Source organism: Ceratotherium simum, chromosome 8 (assembly GCF_057802395.1).
Source record: "Ceratotherium simum simum isolate JZ-2026a chromosome 8, ASM5780239v1, whole genome shotgun sequence".
Classification (NCBI taxonomy): domain Eukaryota; kingdom Metazoa; phylum Chordata; class Mammalia; order Perissodactyla; family Rhinocerotidae; genus Ceratotherium; species Ceratotherium simum.
Window position 1 is genome coordinate 12,184,453 of NC_141907.1, and position 26,294 is coordinate 12,210,746.

At 36.7% G+C, this 26,294-nt stretch overlaps 2 protein-coding genes across 9 annotated transcripts in view; one reads left to right on the top strand and one right to left on the bottom strand.

Moving 5' to 3' along the window:
* Window positions 1–17,765, top strand: part of CC2D2A (coiled-coil and C2 domain containing 2A) — a 119,700-nt gene extending 101,935 nt beyond the window's left edge. For 4 of the 6 annotated variants that reach the window (XM_087434116.1, XM_087434113.1, XM_087434115.1 and 1 more), the window contains 7 exons: window positions 3,432–3,521; window positions 5,008–5,121; window positions 6,886–7,020; window positions 12,444–12,566; window positions 14,097–14,155; window positions 15,990–16,167; window positions 17,443–17,765. In XM_087434116.1, the coding sequence (XP_087290242.1) occupies window positions 3,432–3,521; window positions 5,008–5,121; window positions 6,886–7,020; window positions 12,444–12,566; window positions 14,097–14,155; window positions 15,990–16,167; window positions 17,443–17,631 (888 nt within the window). In that variant the 3' untranslated portion in view covers window positions 17,632–17,765. Of the gene's footprint in view, window positions 1–3,431; window positions 3,522–4,177; window positions 4,349–5,007; window positions 5,122–6,885; window positions 7,021–12,443; window positions 12,567–14,096; window positions 14,555–15,989; window positions 16,168–17,442 lie in introns of those variants that run through there. The other 2 variants (XR_015552868.1, XR_015552869.1) reach the window with 2 other exon arrangements.
* Window positions 17,766–21,300: 3,535 nt separating this feature from the next.
* Window positions 21,301–26,294, bottom strand: part of FBXL5 (F-box and leucine rich repeat protein 5) — a 51,533-nt gene continuing 46,539 nt past the window's right edge. For all 3 annotated transcript variants that reach the window (XM_014788880.2, XM_087434117.1, XM_087434118.1), the window contains one exon: window positions 21,301–22,093. In XM_014788880.2, the coding sequence (XP_014644366.2) occupies window positions 22,017–22,093 (77 nt within the window). In that variant the 3' untranslated portion in view covers window positions 21,301–22,016. The remainder of the gene's footprint in view (window positions 22,094–26,294) is intronic.

Sequence of the window (26,294 nt, forward strand, 5' to 3'; positions counted from 1 at the left end):
TGCCCCATTCACTGGCTGCAAAGCACCACCCCCATCACAACCTCACATGACCAGAAGCCGTATGTTTAAGCAGGTTATTCTTAAGTGAATACTGTAACCCATAACTGTCTTTGGAGACTGGATAGTATAGGGAGTAATTGCTGCTAATAAGTCATTAATATAGTAATTTAGGAACAGGGTAATAATACATCTATTTGCAAATATAGATATATTAAAAAAGAAAACCTTGTGTTCCACATTTCATTTACTTTTGTTATTAATTGATTTTTATTGAAAACGATAATAGAGATTTCTCTTCTCTCTAGCATAGCACATCTGCAGAAAACTCCTTCCAGTAGAGAACACTTAAGAGTGATGAATAAAACATTTAAAACATTTTAAAAACAATGGCTGAAGTAGAGAGAGACCGGGAACAAGAGAGCAAGATTCCATAAGGGTGAGGGTTTGAAACAGTGTTTTCTCTGAGGTCCTCTGATAATTCCTGATGCCTGGAGCTGGGTTTCAATGGGCCACACGGCTATTGGCGATAGGAGTTAATGCAGGGTGCTAGAGCAGGCTGGAAGGCTGAATTAGAGACTCAGCTACAGAGTTGGGACTCTTGAGGGGTAATATCATCAGTGGGTAAACTAGGAAATACCTGCCCTGCAGAAGGAATCTTGCCTGTCTCAGCCTGGACTCTGGATGGAAGGGGAAAAAAGTCTCTCCTGAGACTTCCTAATCACTAAGCTGTATTTACTCACATTGGGACTGGAATTTACACTACTTGTATGCCCCAAACAATTTCAACTGAAAATTTAATTGAAAGTATTCCCCGTTGGTAATGCCCCCGGATCTCTGTCAGAAGCAAACACAAATCCTTCTAGAAGAATGCCCTTTAAACTCAGCCTCAAAAAAATTCCACGAAAAAAGTTCCAAGCAACGTGATCATATAAAAGATCGTCAATGAAGAAGGTAAGAGTTAGCAGAAATAACGAACTTCAGAATCGGGCCTCAAAGATTCAGAAAATAAAACAGACATGTTTAATAAGTTAAGAAATCTAGGGAATTGAATGTATAACAAAAGAACAACAGACTATCAGAATTGACAGGCAGATTGTTAAAAGTTCTACATGGAACTTGTAGAAATAAAAGATTGAGTAGTTAAAATTATAAATTAAACAGTTTAAACAAAACATTAAATACAGTTAGATACAGAATTAAGTTACATACAGTTAAATACAGAGAGAATTAGTGAACTGGAATACACATGCAAAGAAATTACTTGAGATATAACGTAGCGCAGAGATAGAAAAAAACAGAAGATTTAAAGGAATGGGTTAAAAGACATGGAGGATGGAGGAAGGAGGACCAAACTGTATAAACAGAGAAAAGCAATATTCAAAGAGAGCTGCGAATTGTCAAGATTTGATGAAAGACAACAGTCTCTGATTCAGGAAGCCCAATGAGTCCTAAGCAAGGTAAATAAAAAGAAATTAAAATCTAGGCATATCATAGGGAACTATAAAGACAAAGATGATCTTAAAAGCAGTGAGAGGGAAAACAGATTATCTGCAGAAGAACAATGATTAGACAATAGTCTCTTCAGCTACATAAATGAAGGCTAGAAAAGGGATAATATCTTCAAAAGGCAGAAAGAAAATAGCTGTGAAACTAGTAATTTCTATCCAGTTAAACTTTCTTTCACACAAACATTGGGAGAATTTACAACCAAAAAATTCTCACTTAAGGAATTTCTAAAAAATACACTTCAAAGAGAAGGAATACTCTCAGAAAGAAAATGCTAGATGCAACACATAACAGTAGGTATAGAAAACGGGAAACGTGTGAGTAAATCTAAACAAGCACTGTCTTCATAGCAATTATAATGGCCATGTGGGTGAAAGATCAGGATAGGAAAAAATTCCTGAAAAAAGAAAAGCATATATGTCCAGATAGGATTGATGAGAGTATTTTAATGCCCTTGTATTTTCCAAGATGAGGGCAAAGATATTTATTAACTTTAGAGTTTAAATTAAATATTCATGTTGAAATTTCTAGATTAACTACTTAAAAGAATTAAAAGTGCGCATAACTTCCAAACTACCAGAAGAAAAAACAATGAAATGAGGTGAAAAGAGTGGGGAGGGAAAAAAAACAGAAAAAGTGTGAAAAATAAAAAGCACAGAATAAGGTAGCAGAAATAGTCTAAATATTTACCAATAATCACAATCAAAGCAAAAGGATTAAATTTTCCAGTTAAAACACAAAGACTCCCAAATCAGATTTTTTAAAGTGGAACTTGACAAGCTAATCTTATATTTATATGGCAGTGCAAAGGGCCAAAGACAGGCAGAACAATCCTGAAGAACTCAGTGGGAAGACGTGTCACACCAGACATCCAGACTAATTATGAGACCCTAGTAACTAAGGCAAAATGGTGTTGACACAAGAATAACAGAGAGAAAAGTGGAAGAATAAAAAGCCTAGAATATATCCACTCAAATATGACCCACTCAAACCTGATATATGAGAAAGCTGCCACTGGAGATTAGTAAAGGAAAGATCAACTATTACATAAATGGTACTGGGACCATTGATTTTTCATATGGAAAAAATAAAAATAGATTCCAACTTCATACCATTCAATTGTAAATAGACCGAAGACTTAAATATGAAAGGTGTTTTTATCTTTTTGACCTGAGATAGGAAGTATTTCTTAAACAAGATAGAAAAAAGTATAAATTATACAGAAAAAGGACGATAAATTTCACCACAGTAAAACTGAGAACTTGGGTTTATCAAGACACCAGAAAGGAAATGGAAAGACAAGCTACAAATCAGGAGAGGATGTTTACAACATATGTAATAGACAAAGGAATAGTAACTAGAACATATAAAAAACACCTATAAGTCAATAAGAAAATGTGCAAAATACTTAAATAGAAATTCACAGAAGTGAAAACATGAAAGGCCAATGAGTATACAAAAAGATGTTCAACCACCTTAGAAATTACAGAAACACAGGAGTTATAACTACAATGGTGCCCTGATCTTGGTTTCTAAATACCGTTGCCTTCTAAAAGGAACCAGGGCTTCTTGGAGAAACGGCTGCTTTCAGGACGGGGCTAGAGAAAATACAGGACGATCCTGGTAAGTCTCGTTATACCAGAAAGTAAGGAAGTGCAAAAAAAAAATGATGAGGACATTTCAAAGAGCCTCAGGAGCCAGTTTCTTCATCTGTAAAAGACAGATAATAACAATGACCTTCCCCGTAGGATGTTTGGAGAGAATTAAATGAGATAATAATACATTTAGTAAGCACTTGGTGAGCATCAGTTTCATTTTGTCCACATAAATGTTTGTGATATATGAAACTTTCTTGCAAAAAATGAGGGAGAAGATTCAGCTATGTCATTAGAAATTGTTTTTTTAAGCTAATTTTGTTTAAACAGGAACTGGTGGCTCGATACGTGTCATTGATTCCTTTCTTGCCTGACACTGTTTCATTTGCTGGCCTCTGTGACCTGTGGAGCACATCTGATGTAAGTGGTTCTCTCACAGATTTACTAGTTGGAGCTGACTTCATTGAATACTAGCTAAATGGCTTGCATAATTTTAAACTGCAACATTCATTCGTCATTATAAAAATCTACTTGGCCCTCTGTTTAGCAGGAGGAGCTAAATTCTGAAGTATGTTTTCTTTTTGGTTCAATCTGCCCAAAATTCAGAAGTTAAAAAAGTATATTTGCATAAAGAATTAAAAAAAAGAAACTTCAGATGTCTTAATGCTGATTTATCCTCCTAGTATTAACAATATCCTAGTTTTATTCATAAAAAAATAAAAATTATATTCTATATTACATTTGGAAATTGTGTGTTCCTTAATTTGTGAACTGAAGGCATGCCATGTCATTATGAATTCAGTATGCCATTTCTTGGTCACCTACCACACATCAGACACTCTAAGTGAGTGTCTCTGCCCTCACGGAATTTACACTCTATGTGTGCTACATAAACTTCCAAATGGATCTTTGGTAGTATGAAAAAACATATATTATCACTGGTATTCATTCTGCTTCTGGATCTCATGTTGTACTGTGTGGTACAATTCCCTTTGAAGTATAGCTCAAAATCGAAGAACACTAAATTTTTTGTTTCCCAATATATTTTGGCAACATAATTATGTTGACAATTTTAGAGATAAAATTTCCACAACCTGGAGACATCTATAAGAAGATATACAAAGAAGAAAAGAGTTCATGTGCTCCAGAGCCAGAGTGGCTTTACCACTTCCTAGGTATTACGTCACCTCTCTGTGCCTCCACCTCCTGCTCTGTAAAATGGGGAGATAAGAGTACCTCCCTCAAAGGTTTGTTCTAGGATTAAATGAGTTAATGCATACCATGTGCTTAAAACAGTGTTGCTGGGGAGGGATGTGAATAGGCAGAGCCCAGAGGATTTTTAGGGCAGTAAAAATACTGTATATGATACTATAATGATGGATACATGTCATTATATGTGTGTCAAAAACCATAGAATGTACAACACCAAGAGTGAAGCCTAATATAAACTATGGACTTTAGGTGATTATGATGTGTCAATGTAGGTTTATCAATTGTAACAAATGTACCAGATATTGGTAAAGCGGGAGGCTGTACACGTGTGGGGGCAGGGAGTAATGTGGGAAATCTCTGTACCTTCTTCCCAACTTCACTGTGAACCTAAAACTGCTCTAAAAACTACAGTGGTTTTTTTTTAAAGTGTTTAGCAAGTAAAACTTTGAAATCTGTCTCTCCCAACCCAATCATAGTGTCAATTGATTCTAGAAATACATGTCGTCAGAGAAAACATTATTTTCACTGTTTTTTTAATGAATTATCAACACAGTACCAAAATTTGAAAAATATTTTTAAAATACATCTTATAGTTTAAGGCACTAATTTTAACAATGACTTTTTAAAATCCCGTACAGCCAATCCAGAATGAGGAGTCAATCAATGCAACATAATTTTTTTTTCTTTTTGTCAGCAATTTCTTGATCTCCTGGCAGGAGACGAAGAGGAGCACGCAGTATTACTATGTAATTATTTTCTCTCTCTGGGTAAAAAGGCCTGGCTCGTGATGGGCAATGCTATTCCTGAGGTAAGACCACGTGGGCCAGCTCTAACAGAGCAGTGTAGTTGTCTAACATGGTTGTGTTATGTTCTAGATCATGGACAGGACATGTTTTCATGACAGTCCTTTGAGTAGCTGGGAAAGTGGCCCAGAGATTCCATAATAGGCAGAGAGAACCAGTGATAAGACCTGAAATGGTTTTCTGTGATACTGAGACCCTCACAATGCTTCAATGCCCAGAGCCCCCACCTAGTTGTGTCCTTTCAGTATGAGGTCCTCCCATCCACGTTACTAAGAACTCTGATTCCCTTAGTGATCCAGTGTTATTCATGCTAAGGAGTGAAGGGGATCCAAAGAAGTGTGTCAGATTAGGGATCTCCTCTCACGCCTGCTGCTTCTACAGGCATTTGCTACTAACCCAGCAGGCACAGGGGAACAAGGCAGATAACCACAGCAGCAAAGAAAGAATGTTAGCAGCTATATTTTGATATTACCATTGTTATTTTTATTAGATTGGAGACTTAGTGACAATTAGAATTTGTTTCCCCAGCCCACCACAAATATCCTGCAAATAAATTTTGGGTGAGTTGGGTAATCTGGGGCACAAATCTAGAAAATTCATTTGGATTAAAGCAGTTTATCCAACGAGTGTTTCAAAAAGAGACCACGAGCCTCTAGGAATACTTGGGAATTAGCACAGCTGCTGCTGGGCAGGTAGTATCATATCTGAATCCTAATTCCTTCTCCATCACTGTATTCTAGACAGCCCAGTGCAAGGAAAAAACACTGGGCTAGGAATTCACAAGGCCTGGGTTCAAGGCTCTGCTCACTCCTCATGAGCTGTGTGACTCGAAGCAAGTCACTTCACAACTCTGAGGTTTATAAGGAAACTAAGATGATAATTTTTGCCCTGCCTTTCCCAGAAGGTTATTGTGGCCTTCAAATGAAATCATACATGAGCAATAAATGAATAAATGCTCATTGTAAAAAAAGAATCCAATAATATACAAGTATTCCAAGTAAAAAGTCCCTCTTCAGGCTCCAACCCCCAATCCCACCCCCTCCTCAGGTGTATTCACTGTTAGCAGTTTGATATGTATCCTTTCAAATCATCTTCTATGCATTTACATAGTTATAAATGTATATCAAATGTTAGTTACTGTATTCGAAATGGAAGTAGTATTCAGCCATAATCAGCCTTCTAAATACTTAAAAGGTAATCTTACTGACTCTAAAAAGAAAATGCAGTGACTACTTATTTCCATTAACAATAGTTCTTCAGCCAATCTTAAGATATATTGGTTGAGGGCCGGCCCCGTGGCTTAGCGGTTAAGTGCGTGCGCTCCGCTGCCGGCGGCCCGGGTTCGGATCCCGGGTGCGCACCGAGGCACCACTCCTCCAGCCATGCTGAGGCCGCGTTCCACATACAGCAACTAGAAGGATGTGCAGCTATGACAGACAACTATGTACTGGGGCTTTGGGGGAAAAATAAATAAATAAAATCTTTAAAAAAAAAAAAAAAAAAAAAGATATATTGGTTGAGTAACATGACTACTATCCCTCTTTGGTCACTACACTGCACTAGTAGCAGATGTGAGAATTTTTCAAGAATAAACATTTGATTTTATATCTTAAATGCCATGCAACCTAGAACTTCAAACTAATTTTCACTATTAGCCATGGATTTTAGAAATTAGAGTCCAATTAAAATAATGAATTATCTGTGCAAACTTCACTTGATCTTAATTGTATAATTAGTTGGGAAATGTTTTAATGCCTATTTTCCTTCAGGGTCCCACTGCCTATGTGCTAACTCGGGAGCAAAGTCACTATTTAATATGGAATCCCTGCAGTGGACATTTTTATGGACAATTTGATACATTCTGTCCCTTAAAAAGTGTGGGCTGTTTAATAGGCCCTGATAATGTAAGTATTACCATCTCCTCTTAAATATGGTTGGTTGACTGTTGATTTTTAAATTGACCCAGTGATTTAAATAGTATTTTCTGTATCCAAAAAAATTTATATACAATTAAAGAAATGTAGTGTCAAGCACAGTGGCAGTACTGTCCTAAATAAAACTTTTGGTTGAATTAGTCACCTGACCTGCAGAGAAGAAGAATGAGGTTAAAGAAAGAATACAGGACTTAGATTCAGAGGACCTGAGTTTGTGTCCTAGCTCTGGCCTCAGTTTTCTCTTCCAAAATAAGAGTTTACAGTGCCTAACTCACATAGTATTTTGAGAACTAAATGAGAAGATTGAGTTTCTTCCCTCCCTCCTTTCTTTCCTTCCCTCCTTCGTTTTCAGATTCCCAGGAATCATCAGGTGATTCTGGTTGCACCCAGTTTTGGGGGCCGTTTATGAAGAATACTGTAAAAAGCATTGGTTAAAAAGATGAGTTATGGGGTCAGTCTGCCTGCGTTTAAACTTCAACTTCATCATTTGCCAGTTGTGTGAGCTTGGGAGAGTATCTGAATCTCTCACAGCCTCAGTTTCTTCATTGGTAAAATGGAGGTAATAGTAGTAATCATTCTACAGAGCAGTTATGAGAAGTAAATAAGATAATCAATGAGAAGTAAATGAGATAAAGCAGCTAAAACACAGGAACAGCTCTTTATTGGCTGCCATGATTGTGTTTACAATCATCATCTACCTTAGTGGTCTCTTTTATGCATCTGTCAGAAAAATCATTTGAGCAGGCATCCCCAATATATGTATTTTTATTTACAAATTATATATATTGTGCATCAATATATTATTTACATTACACACAGGGAAAACCTTAAAAATAAAAAAATTAGAGGACCTAATATTCTCTTCTCATATCTCTGGGGTGTGCACCCCACTTTGAAGACCACTGGTCTACTTTTTAGGGTTATTGCTAAAATTAGAGATAATATATGCCAAGCACCCAGCAAAGTACCTGTCTTTCACAGGTATTCAGCAAATGGCAACTATTATTAATTACAAGCGTGAAAAGAGCACTGTCGAGCACCATTCTCATGTTCATTATGTTAATTATTATTTTTAATTAAAAGCATTATCATAATCATAAATGATCTGCTAAGCTCCATCTATATTTAAAGAACCATTTTAAGGTTATTAGAATCAAGCAGAGTCAACAGGCATTGAAAAAGTCTTTAAAGAACTCCATTCTCTGTCAAAATTATTATTAGTTCTTAAAACAATTACTCTACGGTTGACTAATTCCCGTAAAGCCCAAGTTTTGTGAGGAAACAAGACCTCCTTTCCTCCTCTTCTAACAAGATGGGCAACAGTGGCTGATGACATTGGGCATCCTGCATGGCAGCTGTTCTAAACCTGCTCTAAGCCTCAACTGCTCTCAGTAGAGGACCTCCCCCTGGCTTTGATGGCCTGCTCCTCAGAATCCTCAACTGCCCTCTGCTTTACCACACTACCTCTGGATGGTCAGCCTTTCTCCTCTTTCACTCCTGTGCCAAGAAATAAGTCTCTCCCCTTTCCACTCATGTTGTGTTTCCACTCCTACTCCAAGACTTGGCTCCACTAATTGTTCCAACTTGCCCCTATATTTTTTCTCTTTCCTTCTCTACCTACTGATATGCTCAGAAGTCCAACAATTCTAAAATATGCTTCTCCCAACCCACCCACACCCTAAACTATCATTGCCTCTCTCCCTTCCTTTCAAAACTCTTCAACTACTAATTATATCCCCTGCTTCCACTCCCAGTAAACTCAGACTATAACCCACTATAATCTAGCTCCTCTTCCCTGACCATCCTACAGAAATTAAACTGGGAGAAGCACCAATGTCTTGCTAATGGATAAGTAAACCCAGTGGTTTACTCTCATTCCTCACTCTCCTCTCCCTTTTTATGACACATGACACAACTAGTCCTTCCTTCATGAAAAAACAACTTCCCTGCCTTGGTTTACTGATAAGACTGGTTTTCATTTCTCTGCAATAGTTTCTTGAGTTTGTTTTACTGGCTCTTCTTCCCACCCATTAAAAGTAGATGTTCCTGAAGAGTCTATATTTCAATTTCTTCCAGGACCACACCTATTATTATTAATTGTAGCTCTATCTAGTTTATCCTGGCAGAGAAGTCACAGTTCTGTCACTAGCCCCAGAACATTTCTTTGGGTCCTGAATTTTAAACATTGGCTAGACACCCAGGTGCTTTATCAAAATCTCAAACTTGGCACATCCAAAATTCAAATTATTTCCCCTTTGTCTCCAAAACCAGCTCCTCCTCCTGGCTTCACATTTCTATGGATGTCAATTACCCAGATTCAAACCCCAGAATTGTCCTTGATTTTCCCTCTCCCTTACTTCCTCCTCCTTCAATCCTATTTATAGATACCACATCATACAGATTCTACGTGTTTCCCAGGTCATGTCATTGTTGTTTCACCCTACATTACTATAGTCAACTAAATAATCTGTCACCAATTCAGTTCATTTTTGGTACGGTGATGCCAGATTAAGGATCTCAGTGTTCAGCTTTCATCATTCATTACGGCTCAAAAGGTACTGGGGCACCTCACTGCATACACATTTAAGGATAAACTTCCCACCTTAGATTTCAAAGCCCTATGTAATCTCACTGCAACTTTTTTTACAGTGCTATTTCACACTACTTTTCTGCACATTCCCTACCCCACAGTCAAATTGTAAAGACCTTGCCTTCCTAAAACAGTTTCTTGATTTGGATTCTAAATATCGACGTCTCCTACCTCACTGGCTGCCACTTCTCTGTATCCTTTGCTGCTTTTTCCTTATTTCTCTAAATTTGAAAAATCAGAGATCTTCAAAGTTCAAGTTCATCAAACCCCTTTTCTATTTATACTTCATCTCTAAGAATATATGTACGCTGATGATCCCGAAATTTATGTCTCTAGCTCACCTAGCTCCCAGAACTTCAGACTCAAATATCCAACCACCTACTCAACGTCTTCATACAGATGTCAGACAGACATCTCAAACTTAACATGCCCAACTCGAACTCCTGATTTCCTTTTGCAGTCTTTCAAATCTCAATAAATGGCAACTCCCTCAGTATAGTTACTTAGGCCAAAATCCTTGGAGTCATCTTTGATTCCTCTTTCTTTCTCTGACATCCAGTCCATCAGCAAATCCTATTGGCTCCAACTTCACAGTATATCCAGAATCCAACCACAGCTCAACACTTTTGCTGCTACCATTTTGGTCCACACTACTGTTGCTCTCACCTGGATTATTCAAAATAGCCTCCTAACTGAAGACTTCACTACTTGCCCCTACTCTCTTCTGTCTAGTCTCAAAAAACAGCAAAGAATATTCCTGTTAAAATGGAACACGAATTATGTCACTCCTCAGCTTAAAATACTCCAGTGGCTTCCTAGCTCACTCTCGAGTCAAAGCCTACATCTTTGAAATGCTCCACAAGGCCTTTTATATGACAGCGCCCTGCCCCCTCATCCTCCACAGATCTTATCTCTTACTTGCTTTAACTTGCTCACTCCTCTAAAGCCAGTCTTCCTTGCTGTTTCTCAAATACATCAAGCACACTTTGCATTTGCTGTTTCCTCTGCATAGATGACCCCTCCCCTTACCGGATATCTTCATAGATTTCTCCCTCACTTGCATTTCTGATCAAATGTCATCTTTTCAGTGAGAACTTCCCTGCCCACCCTGAAACTCATCTCTTCCCTCAGTTTTCTCCATAGCCCTTGTATGGCTAGCTATTGCCACAATAAAGATAGTAAAAGTCCATCCCCAAACTAAATGTCTTCAAACATTCATTCTCATGGATCTGTAGGTCAGCTGGGAAGGCTCTGCTGATATGGGCTGGGACAGCTCTGTTTCATGTGTGTTTATTCTGGCACTTGGGGCAATGACAATGGCAGAGGCACAAGATGGCAGGCAGGAACATACAGAGCCTCTCAAGCTTAGACTCAGAAGTCACACACTGACACATCGGTCCCATTCTTCCGGCCAAAAGTCAAGGGACAGAGAAATACACATCTGACTTTTAATGGGAGGAATTGCAAAGTAACATAGCAAAGGATGTGGGTATAGGAAGGGGTGAAGAATTGGGGCCAATGACACAATCTACTACATCACGTAACATTATCTGATATCCCATGTTTACTTGTTTGTGCTATCCTCTCACTAGCTACTGCATGAGGGTAGGAACTCTGTTTCATTCACTACTTTATCTCCAGTGATTAGAACTGAGCCTGAAGGGCCGGCCCTGTGGCTTGGTGGTTAAGTGCGCGCGCTGCGATGCTGGTGGCCCGGGTTCGGATCCCGGGTGCGCATCTAGGCACCGCTTCTCCATTCATCCTGAGGTCGAGTCCCACATACAGCAACTAGAAGGATGTGCAGCTACGACATACAACTATCCACTGGGGCTTTGGGGGGAAAGAATAAAATAAATAAAATCTTTAAAAAAAAAAAAAAAGAACTGAGCCTGAACATAGCAGGTACTTGATAAATATGTTGAATGGACAAATTTACCACTCATTCACACAGTCATTCAATATGCCTAGCATATGCCAGGACCTATGCTAGATGCTAAAGATACAATGGTGAATAAGGCACATGGCGAATGTCCTCAAGGCAACAATCTAATAATCTAGTGAGGAGACATGAATAGACAGGCAACTATAAACAATGATAAATACTAACAATAGTAATAAAATAATGAACAATTATTGAGCACTTACTACGTATCAGGCATTGTTCTAAGAGGTATAAATGAATTAACTAATTTAATCTGCTCAACAACCTTATGAGGTGGGTACTATTATTATCCACTTTATAGAGGAGGAAACTGAGGCACACAGAAGTTAAATAAATCGTCCAAGGTCACACAGTTAGTAAATGTTGGAGCCAGAATTCAAATGCAAGTGGTCTGCTTCCAGAACCAATATGCTACACTGCCTCAACAAGACAGGTACTATCTCAGAGATTACAGAATGCTGTAGAAGCAAAGAGGTGGACACCTAACGCAATTAGGAGGCTGGGAAGAGCAGAGTTAGGAAAGGCTAGCCTGAGAAAGGAGTAGCCTTGCCTGTTTGCTCCTAAAAAACTTTGATTTTCTTGTCATCGGGAATTATCTTATTTCATCAACTTACAATCAATAGTAAAGCGCACCTCAACTTCAGATATAAAAAGTGTGAAAAAATGGCCAATGACAACTATATGATGCCACTGATTGTAAAATGCATACTGGTTTTACAAATCGAAATATGACCAAAAAAATGTGCATCCTTCGTGTCCTCTTGCTGTCTCTGCTTCCTCTCTCTCTACATACATGCGCGCGCGCACACACACACGTATATATCTGCTAACATATACGCTAATGTAGTCTTGTCTTTTTAGATTTGGTTTAACATTCAACGATATGACTCCCCGCTAAGGATAAATTTTGATGTCACCAAGCCCAAGCTCTGGAAATCATTCTTTTCAAGAAGGCTTCCGTATCCTGGCCTTTCCAGTGTTCAGGTAAAATAATTCTTTTACCAACAATTAAATGTAGACAAAGAAAGTGAGGAATTTGACATCATTATACTGGGTAGCCAGATATTTTTTGACCCTTCATTCTACTCCTAGATATTTAGTCTAGAATAATATTTGTTTTTCAAACTTAGTTGAGCCCAACTCACAATAAGAAATTACCATTGTATCATGAACCAGTATACACATACATGAAAGAAAATTTTTGATATAAGGAGTCCCATGACATAAAAAGTACCACAAAATATAAGGCATTTAATTTTTTAAACGCTGATCTCAATTCACTAAATTAATTTCATTACTGCTATTAAAACACAGAATCAGACTGCAAGGCATGATCCACTAGGGGCTCATGAAATTAATTTAGAGGGTCCTGGTCAGTAGCAGATTGTAAGTAGTAAGCATGAGAATTGTTTATTAAAACTTTAAATTTGATTAGCTAGATACATATGTGTATACTGAGTGTGTAATTTAAATGTATTTTTTACCGTGATCCAAACTTTTCTGAAAAAAGGTTTACAAAACACCACCCTAGGGGCCGGCCCAGTGGTGTAGTGGTTAAGTTTGTGCACTACACTTCGGCAGCCCAGGGTGTGCAGGTTCAGATCCCGGGCACGGACCTACAGACCACTCATGAAGCAATGCTGTGGCGGCATCCCACATACAAAATAGAGGAAGATGAGCTGAGATGTTAGCTCAGGGCCAATCTTCCTCAGCAAAAAGAGGAGGATTGGCAACAGATCTGAGCTCAGGGCCAATCTTCCTGACAAAAAAAGAAAAAAAAAACACCCTATAAAAATTCTCCCATGTGTACAAAGTGACATACACAAGATTTTTCATAGGTACACTGTTTCCAATAGCCTAAGAATTGGAACAACAGAAGGGATAAATTATGGCTATAATAGAATATTTTATAGTAGTTACATGAATGAATCAACATTAATGAATCTTAGTAAACACTCTAAAAATATGTTTGCTATTATCTCTAAATATAATGTTAAAAGAGAAAAAGTTGTATATTCACAGTATAAAACTATTACATAAAGTTCAGAAAACACACAAAACAATATAATATAGTTTAGGGATAAATATATCTGTAATAAAATCATAAACACATTTTACTAATTTGCCTATCTCCACTGACTGTAACGTAAAACACCATGAGGGCGGGGATTTGTATTCATGGCTATATCCCCATCATCTGTAAAAGTGCCTGGCACACAGTAGGTATTCAATATATGTTGAATGAAAAAGTGCTAAAAAACAAATTCAGGTCATGTTTACTTCTGTGATGAGAGAGAAGGGAAATGAAATTGAAAAAGAAATACACAGCACTATAATTTATTTGTGATATTTTACTTAAGGTGGGTCATGGGTACATTGGCATCTGAGATATTATCCTCTATAACTGAATGACTAAGATTTCACAATTTTTAAAAGAAGGATTTTTAAAAGGATGTATAGCTATTCAAATTAAGTATGATTTCTAGGATTTCTGAACTATTTTCTCTTTTATAGCCAGAAGAGCTAGTTTACCAGCGCACAGACAAAACGGCTGCAGCTGAGCTACAAGACAGGTCACACGACACCCATAAATCCACGTGTCATCTGTCACTAGGAGTGTAACACCAAACTAAACGACTCTCAGCCTGGATCAATGTGAAATAATTTGGGCGGTTAAACTTTAATTCATGTTTATAGATACCAAGTACAGATGAGATGTGATCTCTAAATTCCATGGCTCAGAAGGAGGCTTTAGCATCAGCATGGTGTGGTTCTAACAGAAGGGAACTCCAGCAATGACAGATAGTTCTCCAAAAACTCTACCTTGGATTAGAGCTCAACATCTGTTATGGATTCTGTTATGGATCTTGTTCAGACACATCATAATCCTCAGCTTAAACATGCCTCTTTTGTCCAATTAGTTGCTTACTGAACTTCAGCTAGTTTATAAACAGAATACATGGAGAAGGCTGGTAAGAGCCTCTTTGAGTCCCTATAATCCTTATAACCCTGTAAAGTAGAACTTATTCTTCCGGTTTCACAAATGTGGAAACTGAGGCTCAGAGAGATCCACATACTTGCAAAATGTTCGAGGGGTTTTCTGAGCCCAGCCAGATCTTTCTGATTTCAAAGACTGCATGCCCTTTACTGTATCAAGCTGTGTGAAGAGCATCATGTCAAATTACACCAGAAGAAAAGTGACCTTTTTTAAACTATTATTACTAGAAAACATCAATTTACTCACTATTTCAATTTCAAATAAAGCCTTATTTGAGATCCCCACCTAGAAGAACTAATTCCCCAAAAACTCTTTTTTCTTTCTTCTAATAGTTTCAGGGTACTATTGATTAGACTCATGTTATTTATTTCTCCAGTACTGATGAAGTGCAAGGGAACTCATCCATAGTTTGTCACTCAGACCATCTTGAAACCAAAAACAAAGATACGTGTTACATGCCAAAAGAGAAGCGGATCCTGCAGCTATTGAGCAATGGGAAGCTGGCTGGGTCCCTAAATCTGCGTGTTTCGTTAGGGATGCACAAGCAGCTTTACAACTGGCAAGGTTTCAAGTCAAATCCCAACTCCCCTGCCACTGTCAAGTCACTTATCCTACCTCAAACTGTCCCCTCATAAATAAAATCACAATATTCCCTACCTCATAGGATTATTGTTAGGATTAAATAAAAATGTATAAAATGCACTTAGCACAGAACCTGGTAAATAAAGGCTCAATAGATGGTAGCTATTTTCCTTTATTCTGTTTAAGCTTCACATCCTATGGATCCAATCTCTATCACATTAACTATAAAGCAGGATATCAAAAGTTAAGTTGCAACAATGATGGATATTTTAAGGAAGTTTTAAGGCAATTTAGAAAAATAATCCTCATGAACAGAAGTCACAGGGGAAAGAATCAATACTCAGTATTAATAGCCCTACAAATATCTGAAGCTTTCAACATAAATCCCATCCCTTACGCCTGGGTCTAACTTATCTGCCTGTATATATGTTACCAACGAACAAAGTGATAAAACGTTTCATAATAAAAAAATCTTTTGTTAAATGTATTGAATTTGGCTATCCCTCAGCTATTCAGTGCTCCCTCTTTTGAGTTACATTTCAAACGTGTTATGGCCCTTAGGATATCATATGCTTTCTATTTACTATTGCCCATCCCAACCATATACAATCCTTAAGGGCAAGGATCACTTGTGTTAATTTTTGAATCCTTTTTGAATCCTCAGAGATTAGCCCATATTGGGTACTAACTATGCCTAGTGAATGTCAACTCCACTGACAAATATGTGGTTATGTAACCACCTGAATCCCCACTATATGCAAACTGTATTTTTGTTTATACGGGAAAAGTCAAATCAGCAAAAAATGAAGTTTATTTTTTATGAACAGGATTGAAAAAATACTAAAAGAAAAAATCATGGACTGGAGGCCACGCCATTTGACTCGATGGAATAGGTACTGCACCTCCACACTACGTCACTTCCTGCCTCTGTTAGAAAGAAGTCAGGGAGAAGATGTAGAAGACAACCACAGGGCAGAACTGCTGAAACAGCTAGGAGACTACAGGGTAAGCACAAATGGCTCTAAACTGAGCCTGTGAATTTCCTCGTTTCAAAATGGAAATTGCTCAGTACTGGGTTTTTGGAATCAAAATACCTACATTGCTCCCCAAAGTACACAGATGAAGCACCACAGACTAAAAATGTGATTAAAAGTTCAAACTTCAGTAATTAACCCATCATTAAATAGCAAAATGCCTCTAGAAAATGAAAATATTTTTTATAAGAGGATCCTATGGAAAAAATAACATGAAATACATTGCAAGTATTCAATAAAATGAAAACATCTGGCTAAATCACGTTAAACTCAACTGTGCATAAAGGTGAAACCAACCACTCTCGGTCAGATTTTTTTTAAGGGATATGATTTTATACTAACTGCTTTTCATTGCTAAGAAAAATTCTCATTAATAGACAACTTATCCTCTCTACTGCCTGTGGGTAGTGCTGTGTATTGACATCCTACAGCTGAATAACAAAACCTAGAAAGCAGTCTCAAACTAAGAGAGTAAGCCTTGTTGGCTAAACAGTGTGAAGATTCACTGACTAAAATTTATCCTTTAATTTCTAAGGCCAGGTTTTCAGCTGGGATGTTTTCAATTCAAGTAACAGAATACTTAGTTCAAACAGGCCTGAGCAATAAAAAGAATTTACTGGCTTAAGTAAAAGTTAGAGGTAAGCAACTATCAGGGCTATACCACTTTTCTCCAAGTCTTCCCACTCTGCCCTCCCCCAATGGCATCCAATGGATGTGATGGCATCATCCTCAGGCTGGAAAATGGCTAGAACAGTTCCACTCAGGACTCACATGTGCACATATACTGTCCAAAGCAGGAGAGAGCATCTGTGTGTCATTATTCCTAGCAAGTTTCCTGAGACTCACTTTGATCACATGCCCATCTCTGTAGATCAGTCACTGTGGCCAGGGGGCTAGAATGCATTGATTAGCTTAATCTAGGTCCCTGGAATTACACAGGTTACTGTGCAAACTAGGGGCTATCAGGAAGAGGGAAGGGAACATCGGAGACTGGCTGGGTGACTAGCAGGTGTCTTATACACCACGTCAATATGCTAGCAACTAAAACAGAAAAGGAGATTTGGCCCTTCTCCATTTTCTGTATTGCTAAAACATAGCTTAATAGAAAAAAAGAACTAAATGACTTCAAGATCCAGAAGGAAGGCTTAAGAATATTAAGAATTACATACATTTACATAGAGCAAAAAATATAGTGAAATTGTCAAGCTTCACTAATGACTATAAATCGTGTTTTTTTTCCCTTCAGTTCTCTGGATTTCCCCTTCACATGCCCTATTCTGAACTGAAGCCTTTAATTGAAGCTGTGTATAGCACTGGAGTACATAATATTGATGTTCCTAATGTCGAATTTGCTTTAGCTGTATATATCCACCCATATCCCAAAAACGTTTTGTCTGTTTGGATCTATGTTGCCTCCCTTATACGTAACAGGTAATTTTTCCATTGTATACTTTTTATATCATGTAAAAACTATAATTAGGATATAAGAATATTTGTAAGTGATATTGGTCACATAAGAAAATATTATTTGCAAATAAAATTATCATTTTCAAACTGTGCAAAGTATTTTTATTTAGTAGTCTGCCTTGTCTCTGCCACTTGGACCCTAAATTCAGTTACGACTACCCACAGCACCCCCTTTACACGATGAGCTTCACACCTCTATGCTTTTGTACTTACTCACCTTCTACTTGGAATGCCTTTCTTCTTTGCTTGTCTAGCAGAATAGCAATCCTACTTTTAACACTCAGCAAACAACACAACTTTCCTGGGGGAAGGAGGAACTACTCTGTGATATAAAATTTTTCTTTTCAACGTTGAATACCCTCATAAGACCTTATCCTACAGAAATACTGAACAAGCATGCACATGTACACACATGCCGCACATATACACACACACCGCCACCCATTGAAATAACAAAAGTATTTTAGAAAAAAAGGAATATATTTAAATATTCATCAAAAGGGAAGGGTTTATTTAAGGAAAGGGTTTATTTATTTTTTTTTTTTGAGGAAGATTAGCGGAGCGAACATCCAATGCCAATCCTCTTCTTTTTTGCTGAGGAAGACTGGCGCTGGGCTAAGATCCGTGCCCATCTTCCTCTACTTTATATGGGACACTGCCACAGCATGGCTTTGATAAGCAGCATGCAGGTCTGCGCCCGGGATCCAAACCGGGGAACCAGGGGCTGCTGAAGCAGAGCACGCAAACTTAACTGCTATACCACTGGGCCAACCCCAAAAGGGAAGTAGTTTAAAAATTAAGACATTGTTATTGCCTGAATGTGTCCCCCACCAAAATTCCTATCTTGAAACCCTAATCTCCTATGTAATGGTATGGAGATGAAGCATTTGGCAGGTAATTAGGTCTTGAGAGTGGAGTCCTCATGATGGGATTAGTGCCCTTATAAGAGACAGGAGAAAGCTAGCTTCCTCTCTCTAGGCCATGTGTGGACACAATGAGAAGATGGCTGCCTGCAAACCAGAAAGACAGCTCTCACCAGAAACCAGATCTGCCAGCACCTCAACCCTGGACTTTCCAGCCTCCAGAAGTGTGAAAAATAAATGTTTGTTGTTTAAGCCACACAGTCCATGGTTTTCCATTACAGCAGCCCAAACTAAGACAGACACATTCAGATAATATTATACTAAGCCAATAAAAAGGACTAAATGTATGTGCTGACATAGAAAGATGTATACAAAATAGAAATACGTAAAACAGGGTTTCTCAACAGCAGCACTACTGATATTTTGGGGCAAGTAATTATTTGTTGTGGGGCTGTGCTATGCATTGTAGGAGGTTTAGCAGCATCCCTGGCCTCTACTCACTAGATGCCAGTTGCATCCTTCCCCTCTGCCAAGTTGTGACAACCAAAAATGTTTCCAGACATTGTCTAACGTCCTCTATAGGATTAATTACCTTCAGTTGAGAACCACTGATGTAGCTGGAATATGATTTCACTTAAAAAAATAATACAAAACATGAAGACAGGAACTAAATTAAGGAAAAACTTTCACCTTTTGCTTTATTCCCTTATGCCTTCCTCTATCAAATTATATTACAATTATGTGTTTACATGCCTCTGATACCTCTACTATGAACTCTTCAAGGGAGAGTTCAAGGACTGACCCATAACAGTCATTACCAATGTAACCATATAGAGGCAGGAGAGCATAGTGGTTAAGAGTATGAACTCTAGAGAAATCTAGTTCTCCCACTTACTAGCTGAGTAACACATGGACAAGTTACTTAACCTCTCTATTACTTAACTTAACCCATATATAGCACTGGGATGATCACATTACCTACTTCATTGCACTGTTGTAATGATTAAACAAGTCAGTATACATAAAGTACTTAGAACACTGCCCAGCACTGAGCACCTGATGTTTATCACGCACCACAAGGCATTTTACATAACTGTTGCCTTTTATTCTAAGAATGAACAGTTTCAATAATTCATGAAACCAATCACAAAACCCAAGATAAATTTAAACCAAGTATATATAGTGTTCCATTAAATATTAATTATCCCCTCAATAATGAAACAGTGAAAATGTATAAAAATTGAATGCAGATTATGCTATTTCCCCATGCAAATGGGGGAAAGTAGAAATCGGGAGATAGTATAGAAACGTGAGTTTCCACAGGCCAATGTGCTGACATATTGAAGTCAGTTTGGGTCAAGATTGCCAAGTCCTGTGTAATAGTTTCTAACATCAAGCAGTACAGGACAAAGCAAAAGGGAGGCACCTCAATTACCTGGAACCTCTGGGGAAATTAGCTGCTCAAATTAATTAATTCAAAAGGATAACATTTAAGCCAAGTCCTAAAACATCATTTAATCATTTTGTCCATAAGTATTATTGAAATGTTTCCTCCAAAATTATTATACTGTTTTCTGATTACATGGGGAATAAACTTTAGTCCTCCTTTAATGACTCAGGACCATGGTTAAAGATGAGTAATTTTACTATATAGTTCATGTAAATACAGATGAAATGAAGTATAGGGTTGGACAGGAATCACTCCAGAAGAATTCTTGTAGTTTGTTTTCTTAACAGTCCCTGATGTCAACTTTTCAAATAAAATTTATTAAACACTTAGGGAAATAAAAATACAACTACAAAACAGTCAACCTTACAAAATAAAACTTCTGACCCTGTAACGGCTCACTAAGCTCAGATTACCTTGAAAGTTCTCTAAGAGAATCAAGAAATTGTTTTTCACTTTGTGCTCAGGCCAGACTTTTAAAGGAGGAGGCTAGGTGTAGCAATGCCACAAAAGACATGACTACTTCAGCATAAGAGCTACAAACTCAAAAGGTAAGACTGTCTGCTTACACAGCTGCCCTATCCAACATGCAAGAACCTTGTGGGGTTCCATCTTTTATTCTGCGAATGTTAACAGCAATGGAATCAAAAGAGACCCTTAGAGGAAGGTGAAATTTCACAGTCATTGCATATCTTCCCTTTAGAGCTGACCTTTCCCTTGGAGTGTCGAATTCAAACGTTAGTGAAATTTACAAGCATGAGTGAATTCTCCTCATTCATATTCCCAGCCAAATGATTCTTCCCTCTTCTTTAGACAACTCTATCTAAAATAAAGGCCTGAACCGAAATCTGTCTACCTGTACGTTCTCCTGTAGGTTCTCTCTCTCTCCCTCTCCTCCTATCCTGCAATAAAACAAACAAAGAAATACCTGGGACCGCAAATAACAAGCTTGCAAGATTACTTCCTCTTCCACAGCCTTGCACATATTTCTAAAAATAGATGGCATGCTGCGACTATTCACAACATAAAATTATATATAGCATTACATAAAATTGACTCAATATGTGCCTTTCTGAATGGTAGGTCTTCACTCTCATTATCTTTTCACACATAAATAACGATAAGCTTAGAAATTCAAATTTTGACTACTACAGATTTTCAAAAAGACAATTCAGCTCAACAAAATTAGGTATCTGTCTAAAACTATTTGTCAAGGTCATGATTTCATGGGAGCTCAAAAGACCAAATATTTAGTCCTAATTTAAACTAAAGTGTAAACCTGCATTGAGAGTTATAATAAAAGCAAAACACAAAAGAAATTACTTGGTAAAGTCCTCAAAGCAGATTTTATTTATACATTTCTTCAAATGATTGTGGAATTTTTAAAAATCCCTCCCAAATTTGACAATTTAGGGACAGTGGTAGGAACCAGGGGTCTTTGAAGAAAGCAAATACAAATACACTGGTGCTTTGCTAGCTCACTGAGCTAACACCAAGAAGCCAATTTATTGTATAATCTTAAAGAATCTTAAATGCAGGTATGTCTGAATTGGCCCTCTGAGAACTGTTCAAATAAAGGAAACATTATGGAAAAGAGACTGGTTTCCAAAATGTATAGTCTTTGAAAATAAAACTTCAGAAATGTATGTTTGAAAAAATTTGCAAAGCTTGGTACAGTGTTTAGATATAAAGAGAACCAATAATCCCCATTGACTTTAAAACTCAAAATAATCTAAAAAATACTTTAAATGGCATGGCATTAGTGACATTCCTTTAAAGCATTCAATTTAAAAGAAATCTGATAAAACTGTTCTCACCCTTATGAAAAGACCTAATCCCTTTCTAAAATAAAAATATGATTTGCAAGAGAAACAACACTGTACAATTCACTGGTAAATTAAGATTTCTGAGGCTGTAAGAAATGGGGCCAAAACAAGTCATTCTCAAAAGGAGATGGTTAACACAAGAAATGTGCTGTAAGTAAAGTGCATGAAAGGAAGCCTGCTCAGCTAAATGAAGTAGACAAAGGTCAGAAGTCAAGGGTCATTCGCCAGAGCGGCAGCAGGCTCGAAAACCACACTGCAAATTCTGGCATCCGCTGGCGGTATCAGCATGAGGACCTGTATAAAAACAGAAAAGTGTGAAAGAAGGAATTTCTTAGCACATAAAAATAATCTTGCTTATGAAAGAGCTAAAACAATTTTTTTTACTAGCAGTACATTTATAACATAGAAGTAAAATCTCACAATAAGTGCATAAAAATTTATTCACACACAAAAATTGCCAGTAGCAGCTTGACTTTAACTACCATATCTTTCATGGTCCAAAGCTAAACGAAAAAAGGAAAAGAAATAATTTCTTGGCAACAATCTTACAAAATAAAACGCTAAGAATAAAAGGAGAACAACCACAGAAGCAAGATTGCCAAGCTTACTTAACAACAGATTTCTTAAACTCTGAACAGCCTCTCTAGAAATATAATTAAGGCAAAAACAGCCCTATCTGTAATAGATCAGCTAAAGAATCCAGTATTGAGCAATTACAATAAACATTATATTCAAACTTAAAAAATATAAACTATATAGACATAGACTTAACATATTTGTCATAGCTTTATATAACATCTGTAGCCAAAATAAATCATATGGTAGGGTTAGGTGAAATTATCTTCCAGAAATAAGTGTATGAGTGATTAACTAAATAAACATATCTAAGACATAATAAAAACTGTGATTCAATTACAAAGAAGAGTAATAAAACATTGGGGAATAACTGACATTTTACCCCAGTCACATTATGCTACCCAGACACTAGATAAAAGATCTGTTAGGGAACACAGGTGAGAATTAGAAAACGTCAAAGAAGAGAGAGATCATGGCACAAATCCAAATGTTAAGTACTTTGAATCAAGCGGTTTTCATAAAGGTAAGCAAATGTGGAAAAGGACATTTTAACCATAAAGAAGCCTTTCAGTATGTCTGCACCATCAATAAATAAAGAGCAGTTAATTAGTTCTTTACTCATCAATTAGAACCAAAATACTTGGCATTGTGATATATACAGATCATACAAAAAGTACATGAAATGTAACTTTAAAAGTTAGAGACTATGTCAAATGGGCTATAATCGAAAAATTATAGTACTCTCAATTGATAGTTGAACTTAGAAACATTTTAAATTAGCTTTGTTTTTTAAAGTAGCAATTCATTGCAAAAGAAGGCAATAATGCTAATACCAACAGAACAAAATAACTGTTTGCAACTGAACACAGGGAACACACTTATTTCCCAGAATTTAACTTTTCCTTGTATTCCCAAAATGGCATATATGAAATACAAAGGGCAAATTTCTTAGCACATACAATCAATGAAGTATAATGTTTATATATTTCACGATGAAAATGATAATGTATCTTTAAGTAAGAAAAAAAAATAATGAACTTGACAATCATATGTGGAACTGCAATAGCTTATGATTTCATTTTATTTCATATTGTTATGTTTAACTTTAAAATTGATGTGACGCCTGGCATACAGGGAGCAGGTATGGAAATGGGCAATGGTATGTGAAAGAAAATTGGCCATAGGTTCTAACTGCTGAAGTCAGTGATACATGAGGATTCGTTATATTACCCTATATGTTTAAAATTTTTCATAATAAAAAGTTGAAAATTATTTTAAATATAAAATTGAATTACCACATGCCAATTTTTTAATCAAAATTAGTATCTGTTCTATTTTTACAGTGAAAAGTTGAATATGTCAAATATTTAAAATTCACCAAGTAGCATTTTTGTTAAGATTATTTTCCCTTAAAATAAGACACAAGGTTAGTCATCTTAACCAAAGCCAAAATAAAATTTCTTAGTACATATGATCAGATATTTATTAGAAATGCCCTGATAAGGAATCTTATGGTTTGAAACTCTTCTCCCACTGTCAACCTTTGACCAGGTTTTCCCTTTGAATATACTTTCAGCTTTCACTATATGCACCACCCAAGGCTCCACGTCACCCCTTCTTAGCTTGTCTTTCCTCACCCCTTATGCACTGTTACTGCTTTGCCTACCAATCACCTGGTGCCTTTCTTCAAAGACCCAATCCCCTGCCTCACTACCATCACCCTGCCCTGACACTTAGACCCTGTGATGAAATGCTTGAACTGGTAGTTTTTGCAAAAAAGTATCTGATTATCATTTTCTCAGTATGTAATTCTATTCCAAATTTTTTAAAAGGGAGAAATAAGAAAGAGACATGGAGACTTTTGTACAATTTTCCAAACTAAAACTCCCTAAATACTTCAAAATGTCTATATTCCTGTTTTCAAAAAGGACAGAAAAGTAAGGAAGAAACTTTATACTGAATTCAACAGTGGCCTAGGAAAGAACCATAAGCAATGGCTGAAAAGCAATGAAAGTGAAGTATGCTACCGGTTTTAAAGGGAGAAAATAAAAGGGAGCCTCAAAGGAGCCAATTTGATCAAGGAAGCTATTCTATAAGAGATTCTTATCTTTCCAAATACCACACAGCTTTTCACCATCCTCCACAAAAGAGTGGTGCCCAGCATCCTCAATCTCCACTCTGGCCACTCGGATCACTTTTTGCTCTCCAAGTCTAAGGGACAGTAGTAAGGATCACAGGGGAAGAAAAATGTAGGAATAAAACATGTGCCCTATGTTAGTAGAAAGTAACCCAATCCTGCCATATGTCAGCACCTCCTTATTCATCAGAAAACAAAGTTCTTGCTCACTTGATATAAAATGTGTTCCCCTCTCAAATATGTACTAGAATATCTGAGTTTCAATAGGACTCTAAGTGTACAGCGTAAAGAGAGGGAATTAATATATCAGTGTTTTCAAATCTGAAAGTAGGATCTATCTAGAGAAGCCTATGGGTACTTAAACAACAACTATAACACTAACTACCTTAAAACTACAATCCCATCATGAGGTCAATGACAGAGCAAATGTCTGATCCTAATAATCCATGAAAGTGATGTCATCCATGAAGACATTTTACTCTGTTGAAGGTCTGGGGCAAAGCAAAAGTGAAGAGAACCACTGTTTTTAACTTAGGTCAGTCTCTTATTGTAGAAAACAGGGGAGAACAGCAATTTCCAAAGCACAGAAATCATAAGCAGTGTTAATAAGATCCTTAAGTATCACAGAAAGATTGTTTAGAAAAGGGAATTAATGGACAATAGAAAAGGTGGGGCAGCATTAGAAAGAAATATGACTAAGATAAGTTATGTTGCCAAGTATCTCAAGTAGATGCCGTGCTTCCATAGACACTCACAATTCAAAAAAGTCAATTAAATATTTGACTTATCACCAGCAAATGTCTATCTCAATAAAGGACAGAAAACTCAAATGGTTACAATATATAAGGGCTAAATTACATCAGAGAATAATAAAGAAAATAGGAAAATAAAATTTGTATAATCATTAAATAAAGTCTTTAAATGCACAGTAAAGAATAAGTTTTGTAAGAAAGCATTTTTTAAATATTAGATAAAAGAGCTATAATGCTAGCTACAGTTATTTTCCCAAATTTTTATTATTGAATAATTTCTTTTTCCTGGATTTTAAGCATGTTACTTATGCTGTGTATCTGCACTTACCTTCACTTACCTTTAATTCCTCTTTAACTTAAGTTAGAAACATAAGAGAGCAAATCATCTGAGACTGTCACCTCCAGAACTATGAGCTAATCTATCTTAATTCATAAGTTATACATATATTGAAATGCAAATCAGTACAGAATTTTTATTTGCTATCCTTGTTCAAATGTTCTTCAGAACTCTAAAACTATACAATTCCATGTAACACTTCTTAAAAGACAAAGAATTTTTTAAATGTTATGGCTAAGAAGCCTTCTTTCATATTTAAATCTTAACTTTATCAATAAAATAACAAATTTAAATGTTATAAAGAATCATTCAGAAGAATCAAAACTGGCATTTTGTATCAGTGCTTAGTACAGTGTCTTGCTCACAGTAGATACTGTTTGAATATCTGATTACTAACTTATCTTCTCCAAACTCTCTGCTAGTGTTTAGGAAACAGATCATTCTGCTTTACTTATCACTTATTATTTAGTTCATAAATATTGTTTACTTCTTTTAGTTAGTAACCTGGTAGTTAACTATGTAAACTTTCTTTTGACAAAATACATTTTTAGGGAAATGTTACTCACAAATATTTAAAATAATCTGTCACCTAAATATGCTCCCTTTTATTCTAAGATCATGTATAAAACATATTAACTACTTTCAGAAATAATAAAAATAATGATAAAAAGGGGCCCCCTAATCAGTCAAAAA